The 12,603-nt window shown below is 40.0% G+C and overlaps 1 protein-coding gene and 1 long non-coding RNA gene across 6 annotated transcripts in view; one reads left to right on the top strand and one right to left on the bottom strand.

Annotated features, from left to right (window-relative positions):
- Positions 1 to 12,503, top strand: part of DDAH1 (dimethylarginine dimethylaminohydrolase 1) — a 137,985-nt gene extending 125,482 nt beyond the window's left edge. For all 5 annotated transcript variants that reach the window (XM_025912439.2, XM_025912438.2, XM_025912440.2 and 2 more), the window contains 2 exons: positions 7,051 to 7,194; positions 9,452 to 12,503. In XM_025912439.2, the coding sequence (XP_025768224.1) occupies positions 7,051 to 7,194; positions 9,452 to 9,568 (261 nt within the window). In that variant the 3' untranslated portion in view covers positions 9,569 to 12,503. The remainder of the gene's footprint in view (positions 1 to 7,050; positions 7,195 to 9,451) is intronic.
- LOC112848663 (uncharacterized) overlaps positions 1 to 12,603 on the bottom strand; it is a 51,574-nt gene that overhangs the window by 22,953 nt on the left and 16,018 nt on the right. The gene's annotated exons all lie outside the window — the stretch shown is intronic.

Genomic DNA, 12,603 nt, shown 5'->3' with positions numbered 1-12,603 from the left:
ATCCCCATATTCAAGTGGGCCTTATGATCTGAACAAAAGGAGCAGCTCCAAATAGGAGAGAGAGTTGTGGAGAAAATGGCAGCTAGCTTCGAAAGGAATATTTGGCATTGAAAGTTGGCCCAGCTTTAACTAAAAAGAACCATGTCACTTCAGTTTTAGGATATGTACAGCCCATCAATTCAGAGAGGATGTTTAAAAGACAACCTCTCTCAGGTTCTGTTCATTTTGAGTTGATCCACTGTAAGACTATAAAAAAAAAAAAAATGAAAGCATAATAGTTCTAGAATGTTATCCGTAGTTATATTGACCCAGCCTTAAAAGGACTGCCTGGGCTTAATGCCTGGTATATTGTCAGCTCTCAATAAAACCTTGATGGATGTATAAACAAATGAGGGATTTTAGGTATCCAGTAGCAACAAGTAGTGGGCTTGAACATCATATATCATACATCTCAATAGAATCTATAATCTGTCCCTTTTAATATTGACTGTTTTGATACATTGAGATGGGTACATATGTATATTTCATAAAAGATCAATTGTGAGTGAGCCAACCGTGCTCTGAATATTTCCTAAACATCTCTAAATACCTTCTATACACCTTTGCTTCAGTATTTGACCAATAAGTCCTAAACCATTCTGTGAAACAACATAGCCCAAGAATTTTTTTAAGTAATTGATGTAATACAAAGAAACCATGAGTAACAAGTGGGAGAATGTAGCTGTCTTCCAGTCCTTTGAATGAGAAAATTCCCAGAAACGTTAGGACTGACGGAAATGCCTGGTTGTTAATGCAACTAGCCATGCAAATTCTCTTGGGCTGAAAGCCAGACATTTCCCACTCTATTTTGTGACAGCTCTACTCTGGGGAGCAAGGCCGATTCCTCCAAACCCACAGCTGTGTAACAGACCACGACGATGCAGCCAAGATGGTCCTCAGAACCATTTCCACTCTGCCGCGTGCCTTCTTCAGTAAGGGGGTGTCTGTAATAGAAGTGAAGTTGACTTTCTTTTTACTGCTGGCATCGCCTTCGTGTGCTTGTCCTGCTTTAAATTATAGATTGTCATCTCCTAAAGGCAGAGTCTGCAACTGAATTATCCTTGGGTGTCTTTCTCTTTGCCACCTCTCACTGCCATCGTGTCTAGCCCAAAGGGGGCCTCCGAAAAGGACTGTTGGATTGAACTAAACACCATTTGTGTCCAATCCCAATAATACTTACTATGTTTTGCACAAAGTGGAATAATTATTTTGGGAAATGGCAAAAGTCAGAAATGGCACGTTAGAGCAGGGACTTGACTTCCCAGATCTTCCAAGCCGTGTAGGACTCATAGATATTAGCCAGAGTCTAGGGTCTCTCGGGAATTTAGAGTGTCTATAGAGGGTTTCGGTGCTTTCTCCTTTCCCTTCTGGCTTGGGGCACAGTGAGAAGCAGGAAGTACATCCCCTGGGGTTCAAAGAACACTTTACACAGCATTCTGGAGCAGTGCACCACCTCCACCCTTTTAGGAAAAATGTTGGCACATAGAACTAAGCAGCCAACAGCCACATTCTCAAGATATTTGAAATGATGCTCATCTTTTAACAAAGGCTTCTGTGCACCCACAAAGAGGAAGCAAGATCTCCTCCCCTCACTGTGACTGCATCTTCCTCCTTGGGAGCCTGAGCTCTCTGAGGCGATGCCCTGCCAGGCAGGCCACATGAGCACATCCTCACAGTGCCAGTTCCAACAACAGAGGAAAGATGTTAGAGACATGGTCTTCTGAATCTTTTTCTGTGTGTTCCCCTCCAAATGGGGAGCTGCGCACCCTGCCTTGTGTGTATATATGTATTTCCTGAACCCAGCTATAAATAAATGGCAAGCTTTCTTATTCAGACAATAGCAACATATATGAGAAAGGAAAACAATCACTCTCACAGGAAAAGAGAAACCTGTTCTTTGTTCCAAAACACAGAAACTCTTTGTGTTTAGAATCAGAACCTTTAGCTTTTTCAAGAAAAAAAAAAAAAAACAATGTATTTTTTGTTTATTACTTACAGTTACCACTTCCTAAATCCTTTTCATTTAGAAAGACTACACCTGGCATTGCTTTTGTGTTTTCTCCTTTCCACAGTTAAACAGAACCACTCACTGCTCCAAATGGGACCTGTTCTATTATTAAAAGTCATTTCTTTTGGCACATTTTTAACCTGTCTTAAAATGATAACCGTGGGACCTTGATAAATTGATTGAAAAACTTCTCCTAAGGTGGCTTTGTTAAGACATTTATTTTAAGAATAACTCTCAGTAGAATTTATTGGTGAGTTACTTTATCTATTCCCAGTATTAAATTATTTCTCCACCAAGGGTGTTATTATTCCTTTCCTGACAGTAATGAAAAAAAAAAAAAAATGAAACTATCCTCAAACAATGCTATGTTGGCTACTGGCTCTGATGTCAGTAATTTTGAGAATACTCCCACCAGAAGCTATAAATTATAAATATAAGGTCTGGAAAAAAGAGAAACACCAAAGAGTGAGGAAAAGCAGTGATTACAGTTTCAAATAAATGTCAACAAAGCAAACACATAGGCACCAAGGGGGCAGGATTGTTCACTCAAGGAAGTGAGAGTGGGGGATGGGAGAGAGGGTAGAAAGAGATGGAACCCAAGTAAATAAAGCACACCACGAAAGGAAATCTGCAGTCTCCATTACTCAGAAGAAACTGGGCACTTTCTGAAGTAGGCACAACCTTGGAGATTTTAGTTTGTTCCCTCACTGATAAACAAGAAGTCAGCACTGATAACGATCCCTGATAACACTTCCTCTGGAATGTACAACATTCCATGTTTCTACTTCATTGTCACCACCGGACATGCATGAGTCAGACTGCGAGGTGGGAAAATTGGCCGGGCTGCTCATGGGACCATTGAAGGTATAGTCAGGCCTATCTGTGTGATTTTGCCATGCTTCTTTCTCTTTCAACTCATCTCAGGAGGGATAGGTGATTTCTTTACCTTTGGATAAAGAATGCAGCGAATCATCTGTAGAGCAGATGGAAAACCAACTGGCAATTATCTAGTGCTTATGAATGGTGGGAGCAACTAGCCTAATGTGATAGACTAAAATGGGCTGCCCACAGTTCTCCCAGTTGATTAGAAAATCGGGTCAATGGAAATATTCAGTTTTCTGGATTTTGTTTTCTTTGTGTCTGAGCTTGACCAGGTAACAATGGCTGTACATACCATGTTTTTTAAGGATCTTTGGGAAGTCCTTGAATCACTGAGGTCCCACTTAGTAAACCTTTGGCCCAGGGAACTGTCTCCCGGTGGTCTGGAAGAAATCATAAACTTCTCAGATAAACTGTATCTAATCCACATGAAGGATGATAGTTCTAACTGTAAATGAGCAGACTAACCATCTTGGCCCACCTTCAACAACACACAACAGAGATTCAGACATCATGCAGTTCTATTCCCTGCACCCAGAAAGAAACATGCTGGCCAGACTGACTAAGAGAAATTGAAGAGAAGTTTTATAAATCCTAGTTTTTGTCTTGCGTTTAGAGATAGCTCCACTTATATCTTGAAGAAATCAACATGCTTATTGAGCTTCTGGACTATTTCACTAAATCACAGGTCACAAACTGACAGAGACATGTATGTGTTCAGTTTGATATACATAAGGTTTTTTCTTTTCTTTCTCTGTTTTAATGCTTTCAGGTCTAGTTTGCCCCAGGTCCACCACTTCCTATTATCTTACATCCAAAATCATTTGGGTTAGGACCACAGGGTATAGTGTCCTATTGTACAGCATAAGGAAAAAGACAAACATTGGCCTCACTGGTTTAGCCCGGTTCACATTAACAAATGAATTGTGTTTCTTTTTCTGGATGTAGACCGTACCTCATTTTTATACATGCAGTTGTTCACATACATAATTGTGAACATCTCAGTATACTCTTGAAGTTTGCTATATCCTTTGAAAGGGGTGAAGAAATGAATCAATTAGTTGCAAGCATATTTTGATCACCTGCTAGATGCCAAATGACTTGCAAGAAACAAAGAGGGAAAGGTGCACATTTATTACACATTGAATATGTACTAGGAACTTGTGCTAAGCACTTTACAGACATAATCTCTTTTGCTTTGTCTTTTAAAATAACCTTCAGAATTACTCTATAGGAAATAGGTATGACATTGTCATCCCATTTTACAGTTGAGGAAAATGAGCCTTGGAGAGCTTAAGTGACTTGCTCAAGGTCACACAGTTAGTGTATAGCAGAGCATGGATTCAGACCTACCTCTTTCTGATTGCAGACTAGAAACTTGACCCCTACTTGGCTGGTCATGCTGCCATAAAATACTATTAGCTTATTAAGGGCTTATTACTGTGTCTCATTATATACATTATCTTCATGTACTTTCACAATAAGTGTATCAAAGGCTATTATTATCCCAGTTTTATAGTGAGGAAACCAAGAAGTCAAAAAACAAACAAAAAGCTTAAATTTACATTTAAAGCCTAGAGCTGAGACTCAAACCCAGGGGTCACTCCAGAGTTAATGGTTTAATGTGCCCCCTCCCATACAGTGAAAGCTACTATTAATGTGTTTTGAAAGCAGCCAAAAAGAAAGTCTGCATAAGATGTGTTTACATAGAAATTCATAATAGAAGAGGGTTACTTGGATATGCATTGTTTTTCTCTTAAATAAGCCTCTCCATTTTATTTCTGGACATACCCACTTTATAAAGAGGGCTAAGTTGAATATGTTTTTAATTTGCTTAGAGTAGTTACACTTTAGGAGTGTCTTTAACTTCTCATTTTTATACACTTTTTCTCCATTTTTATTTTTTAATTTTTATTTCATTTTTGAGAGAGAGAGCATGAGCTGGAGAGGGGCAGAGAGAAAAGGAGACAGAGAATCCAAAGCAGGCTCCATGCTGTCAGCACAGAGCCCAGCATGGGGCTCAAACCCACAAGCCGCAAGATCACAACCTTAGCTGAGGTCTGACACTCAACTGACTGAGCCACCCAGGTGCCCCAGGAGTGTCTTTAACCTCTTAAATGTCCACATATCCAAGTAGATCTAAGATTTCTCAATCAGGGCTCTAAAGAAGAACCAACCCATCGGATGACACCCTCTCTGGATCCATCCCTTTAGGAAACAATTTAAAAGTGCAAGAGAAATGTCCAGTCAAGTCCTATAACTATACCAAACTGTACCATGTCAGAATAGGATTACATATGAAAGAAGAGTTAGTGATACCACAGGACAATAAATAATAAGTACCAAATGAGTACAGAAAAGGAGATGTTATAGTAGTTTATAGGAAAGCGAGATGTGCTGCAGCTCTGGAGGTCAAGAAAGAGAGCAAAGTAAGATGATTAAGAAAGGTTTTGAGTTGCACAGATTTGGGTTTAAATCTACCTGTATGACTTTGAGCAAGTTATTTGACTTCTCTATCAGTCCTGTTTGTTCATCTATAAAATGGGAATTTTGAGACTAGATAATAAATTTTCAATGTTTTCCATGGTGCCCTGCCTGTTCTTATTGTAGTATAATTGTTTGCCAGTCTCCTCCATTAGCCTATAACCTCTGCAAACACTGGATCTGTGTCTTACTCATCTTTGTCTCTCAGCCTTTGATATAGTGCTTAAGCTCATCCCCATTGCTGATGTTTCCTTCTGTGCCAAGGATATTCCATTATCAGATTCCTCTTGCTCTTTCCCGGCTCTTGACATATTCCACACTAGGAGAAGTGAGCAGTTGACCTGATTGGTGGGTCAGTAGGAGCTTACCATATGCCACCCTTCACGTGGTCTTTGGAATGAATTTTCTGCAGGGAACGTGCTGTCTCTTGCACTCTTCCATACTGTGAATCTTGCTGTCCATTGCTGCCACAAGTGAGTGGCCAAGGCTTCCGAATTCTGAGGCCTAATAATATGAAGCACATTTCCATACAAATATTAAGGGATAAAGGGAGACCTGGCTGGAAAGGTAGATCAAGCCAGATTGTGGAAAAGATATTGGTATACCGTTATGGCATGACATTTCAGCAAATTCCTTATAATGTATGGATATTGATAAAGAATGGAAAGAGTCTGCATAGCGAAGCCCAAGATATATTTAAGTTGTTGTGGGGTTGTTTTTTGTTTTCGTTTTGTTTGTTTGGTGTTTCGATATTTTTGTAGTGAGGTTGTGGTTGTTTTTTGGGTTTTTGTTTTCATTTTTTTTGAAAAGACGAGAATGAGATCAATTTTTAAATTTTGTGCAAAGTTCATTTTTGTGATTTTTTTAAACTATTTTTATAGTAAGGCATTAATAATCCCATCATTTGATGAATAGACCTGTTACATCAGGTTTTTTGTTTGTTTGTTTTTTAACCAGGTGTGGTCTAGGGACCATCTGCCTCAGAATTACCTGGAGAGGTTTAGAATGCAAATTTTCTGTGCCTCACTTCAAATCTGACAGACCAGAATCCCTGGGGATGAGACCTAGTGAGACCTAGGAATAGGAGTTTAACATTCTCAAGTGATTTTTATGTTTATTGTATTAAGGACATCACCTGTAACAGGTTAATTCAATTTAAATGTATCTACCAAAGGAAATTGGGGGGGGGGGCGGTTATTACTAAATCAGATTATTGACCAGAATGATTACCACTAGGGACCCTTTTTCCTATAGAGCAGGGCAGCCCTTCTTACTCAGCCAAGAATATCATCAAAACCCCCGCTGGGCCTTTGTATATGTGTCCATTTCATGTCTTAGTGATAGATCTTATGAGCAAAAACAAAAAATTATGGACAGTTTTAAAACCTTTTTAAAATTACACACAAATGCACACTTTCATAAAACAAAACAAAACAAGAAGAACCCTTCCAGCTCTTCCAAAGAATCATAGCTTCTTCGAGTTTTCCTCCTGGGATTCTCAATGACTAGAGGAAATGGGCAGGAACTTGACAAGAACATTCTTAGGCATCCGTTGCAAGCTTATTCCCACACACTGCCTTCCTTCTGTTTGAAAGTGTGGGGAAATGCTCTGCTTAAACCTGCTTTGTTTCTCTTTATAGATCATGCAACAGATGAGTGACCACCGCTATGACAAACTCACTGTGCCTGATGACATGGCCGCGAACTGTATATACCTAAATATCCCCAACAAAGGCCACGTCTTGCTACACCGAACCCCAGAAGAGTATCCAGAAAGTGCAAAGGTAAAAAACCCTCCTTCCTGGCCACTGCAGCTGAATAAGCCTCCATGACAGTCTTCCTGCCTAGGGAATTTTTTCATGATGGAGTGACAAATAACAGGCACTTCCTTTTCCTCTATACACATCAAATCATTATGAAAGCAGAAAGAATAATATAGGTCACAAGGAAAGTTTGATTTAACTCACGCTTCTCATTCATGTCATTGGTCACTAATGTGTGCACAGTAGTTGAGGTGATTGTGTCTGGTATTCAGAACTTTTCAAATAAGTACTTAGATCTCCTAAGTCTGTGCTCCAGCTCTGATTACACATACCTCCCCACACTTAAATACCCATTAAGCATAGACACCTACAATTAGATGGTCAACTCGAATTGTTTTCGGACAAATGTGAGCTGCCCTTCCTCAGAACGTCATTAGCTTCTTATGGCAGAGAAGTATGAATGACCCAGAGGTGGCCGCTAATTGTCAGGGCTACAAAAAGAAGGGCTTTGGGCTGCACACCCCAGGTAGCAAAGGATCAGAAAGAGCAAAAAGAAAATATACTTGCAGTCAGGCACCTACCTGTCCCTCTAAGAGCCTCTGCATTTATGTGCCAACAAGGGAATTGTCCCTAGATATGGAATTCTTTCTGGTCTTAGAAGATGTTGCTTTGTCTTTCAGGGCATTCTGCCAGTCTCATTTGTATACTTTAGCAACTGCAGTTTACTTTAACCACGGAGACACAACAGTGCTCATCCATAGGCCCTCCACATGTCCATATCTGTTTTAGGCATTTCAGCATCTTCAGCTCTGCCTGAAGGAATAAGATATTCATACTGAGCATTACACAAGAGCCTTTGATAACCACTCATCTTTTTTTACATCTAACTTAAAATTTTACATCTTTAAACATTTTAGAAAATGTTTTGGCTATCTTTTAAATATGTGATATTGTGTAATTACTAGGCTTATCTTAATTAGTCACCTTCTTGGCAGATTAAAAGAAAATGGTGGGGAGATACATAGATGATTTCTCTGTTTCCATGGCGGAAAGTGTGACGCTGAGGAAACTATAGGACCCCTTACCTCATACTGGGGATTAACCAGCTCTCAGATGAATAGTGGGTCTCATATTTTATTGTGCCTCAGGTTTGTTAAAAAAGCATGTTCCTAGATCTAGAATCTGCACCCTAGAATCCTAGAATCTGCAATACCAACAAGTACCTAGGTCACCGCACTCACTTGGAGAAACACAGCTCTGGATCGTTCCTGCTTCTCCAGCCACAGTGATCATCTGACAACCAGATGATGATTAACCTCTTCTGGATTCAGTCCTGTGTCTATCAACAGTAACGATGATAGCATCCATGTTCACTGAGGCTTCCCCTGCTCCAGGCACTGGGCCAAGTGCGCTGCGTGCATTATCTTATTGATTCCTTACTGCGGCCCTGGGAGGGCACTCTTGCTACTCTAATTTTACAGAGTAGTAACCCAAGGCTAAGAGGGGACATGGCATTTTGGTTGAAGTCACACTTTAGGTGGTGAGTTGACAGAACTGGGTTTGGAGCCCAGCTCTGGCTCCAGCACTCTTAATTAACCACTGTACTGAATGTTAAGGAGCAAAGTGCTTCCTGAAGAAGCAGGGTAGATTGCTTTTAGACAGTGTGTTTTCAAGGGATTTTGTTGTTGTTTTTTTTTAAATGTGCTTTGTTTGATCATCAGAGAACAATCTGTGGACTGTTAATTTGAAGTTTTGACACATGCTTTCTATTAGTGTCAAAAGATGCTATAAAATTCACACCTGTAATTTAAAAGCAGTTTGACCTGAAATACTTCATTTAAATTCTGTTTTGTCAGGTTTTTCCAGTGGTGTTGGTAAGGAAAGAAACACTAAAGTACAGTTAAGAGGGTTTTAAAGTGTGGAGAGGGAGAGTACTATTGAGGCTGAAAACACTGCCACCGGCTTTCACGTATCACTCAATCTCCCAGTGACAACGGCAGAGTGAAGGCATCTCTAGTAACAACCACATTTTTGACACATCTTTGCCTTTGAGGTTAAAGCATAGAGCTGGTGGTTAACCAGTGCTGCTAGCTCCATCAGTATGGCTGTGGGCACATATGTGGTCTAGATTGCATGCACATCTTGGGGTTACATGGCTGAGATGCCTAAACTTGCAAGCCACATTAATTCTCTGCACTAGGCAAGGAGGTGGGGGTAGGGTAAGACAGAGGCAGAGGCACAATCCTTCTTCTTTACCTTTCCTTGATTCCTGCTGCAGGTTTATGAGAAGCTGAAGGACCATATGCTGATCCCCGTGAGCCATTCTGAACTGGAAAAGGTGGATGGGCTGCTCACATGCTGCTCAATTTTAATTAACAAGAAGGTAGACTCCTGAGTTGAAGTCCCTCCCTTGTAGCCAGCAATACTGCACTCACAAGGCCGATAACTGTACCACTCCTGTCGTGTTCATTGACAATCTACTGTGCCACTGTGCTACTAACTCTGGTTTACAAAAGTCTGATTCCAAGTTTGCTTCATTCTGCACCCCCCCCCCCCGCCCCTTGCGGTGGTACCTAAGCCGTGGGTTTTGCTAAATGAATTAAGCAATCTAGAAAATATAGAGCTAATGAATTATTGAACTGTGATTAATAATAGTAAAGAAACACTCATTTTAGTGTTTGTATTATTGGTGTGAAATATATATATGCTGTTTAGTTGCCAATATATGCTAAAGGGTATCTTCTTGATCAGTCAGATAGGCTGGGTTGTTTTGTGTTTTGTTTTTTGTTTTTCTCTGTATCATTAATCATCTTTGGTTCCTGAAAAATTCCCTCGTTCCTGGATCCTCTCCGTTTCCTTCTTTTTTTTTTTTTTTTTTCATCTGAACTCTGGAAATTTTGTTTCCAGTTATTTTCTTTTGCCTTTCCCACTTCTATTACCTTAGGTAAAATCCACTGTCTTGCCTTCTGGATACCTTCCTGCAGGCCTCCCCCATCTGCCGCATCCGTCTCCTCTGGCTCGTGGCTACGTATTTGGCCACCACCTCCATTCTCCCCAGGAAAGGCAGACAGGTCCCTCAGCAGAATTGTGACCAAAATCAGAGAGACTATTTGGGGAAGAGTTAACTACAAAGAAGCATATCCTGATGGGGTTTGCCCTAGATAACTAAATTCCATAAGTAGGACACCACAGCTAGGAAGGTAAATTCAGCTCCATAGGGTTGCTAGGATCGTAGATCAAGACACTTGGAAACACCATATGGGTACAATGTCTTAGGAAGTCTTTTAAGTCACATTCCATGAATTTTTGCTTTATCACTAGCCATTTACAGACCTTGGGGAATACTCTTATTTATTCCATCAGCTCATTTCTATTCCCACCCCCCCCCCATCGTGACTCACCCTATTTCCAGCCTTCTACCCCCCTGCAATTATCCTGGTCTAACGACGTTATTTCTTTCAAAAGAGACATTGCATCTAAAAGTGATTATTGATGGTCTAGTGAGAGCCAGATGGAGCATGTACAGGAAGTGATCCGCTTGGTGCTTGAAACCGCAGACAATGGACAATTCTACTTTGAAATATCTATGATTATGTACTGTGGAATTCAATTAACACTTCTTTCCTCTCTAGCTTTTAAATTACACAACCTAAAACTGATGCCAGTCTCTTACAAAGAACAATGCCGCAGTGAAGGGAGAGATCATTGTCTTTTACTTAAACCTGAAAGAAACAGCCTCTTAGCAGGCCAAGGAAATGGTACTTTCCAAGGAATGGTGACTGATCCAGGCATGTTATCAAACTTCCTAGTCATCTCCACCTTTCCGGTATTGCCTGTAGCTTGTTGTTCAAGATTAACAATCAGGGAGATTAAGAAATATGACTGAAAGTCTTGCTCTGCTTACCTATGTATTTCTAACCAATCATTTCTTAGGTTTAGTGACCAAATGGAAGTGATAAGCCTCTGAGAAAACCAAGGCATCCGTAACTACTATCTGTCTTTTTCATTTATTTGATGATCTAATGCCAGGATTTGAAGAATTCCTTTCCTCTCCTTTTTGCTGAACTTTAAATTCATTTCACATGCAGATATCTTTTATAGCATCCCATGAATGAACCATATCTTAGTCACTGTCATATTTGGAATTGTCTCATCATAGGTGAATAGTATGTTTTTACCAGAGAGAAAATGAATGTTACCCACATGCTCAAGTTAATAAGGAAAAATTGTCTTCCACAATTATGGTTGCCCTTTTGGGTTAAATCTGGCTCTGAGCTGGCAAAATCAGAACTTCTCCCTGGAAGAGTTCAGCATCTCAGAAACAATCTGGGGAAAATTAACCTAGTCAGCCACATGAGGCTTAATAGCAAGTGGCATATACTTTTTAATATCTTTACTTCTGTCATCCCCAACTGAAGAACTGTATTATAGTCGATTGCAGGTAGTTAGATTTTTCTTCTGAACAATCTGTTCTGCAGAAGGCTGTTTTCCACCTTTCCTTTCCTTTGCTTGCCCTCTTTGCTCCTCTGTCCCAAGAAGTCACTTAGAATCTGTGTGCCTCTTCTACAGAATCTCATTCTATGCTATGTCAACTGACTAGGCTGTCTTCTTTGGACTCCCTATGTGATGATGTGAAAACCCAAAATATCTGCAGCATAGTAGTAGTATTTTTTGATGTTCTCGTAAGCATAATGTTCTCTGTTCGGAGGAAAGATAACCTGTTATTACATAGGTTCCCCTCTGGCCCGTTGTGATTTATAAGGATAAATAAACTAACAGAAGCTGCTCTTTGACATTGTGAAGACAATAGGAATTATATTAAAGTAAGGAAAAGTTGAGTCAGAATTACTTGGTCGGTAAGATTCAATCTAATAGGGGCAATATAGAGAAAGTACATTATTTAGCATTATTTCTTCAACTCTAATGAATCGCTATAGAAATCAGCAGGCAGATCTCTAATGTGTATTGATTGCTCTTTAAGCTACTGTGAACAGATTACTAAGGCTATCTCTTCATCTCTAAGGGGGAAATAGTCTGTAGATGAATAATGTGACTTATATAGAGTTGCATGTTAGTCTTGGTAATTATTTAATCTTTAACATTCTACAGAACTCAGACATGATTTCAACATGGTATTAGATGTGTGCATTTTGATTTGCTGACCATCACATTCCAGCCAATGTATGGTTATCCACTCTGTGTGCCAAAACCAGTAAATGCCTTTCACGGCTCTTTAGTCCAGAGAAGTTCTGCACTGATTTTGGTCTCTTGTTGTCCTGATCCTACAAGTATACAAATCACGATGGAATAAAGTGTGAATTGTACTGTGACCAACAGCATGTGTCTCTTTTTTGCAACAAAAACTGCTGTAGTAAATGAAGTCACCATTGCCTTGCTGTCAGAGATGGGAAGTTTTCTCTGTTGTCCCAT

This window comes from Puma concolor, chromosome C1 (assembly GCF_028749965.1).
Source record: "Puma concolor isolate L17-30 chromosome C1, mPumCon1.1.hap2, whole genome shotgun sequence".
NCBI classification, from domain to species: Eukaryota; Metazoa; Chordata; class Mammalia; order Carnivora; family Felidae; genus Puma; species Puma concolor.
Note: the sequence above shows the minus strand (reverse complement) of the source record. Positions and strands in the feature narration are given on the sequence as shown.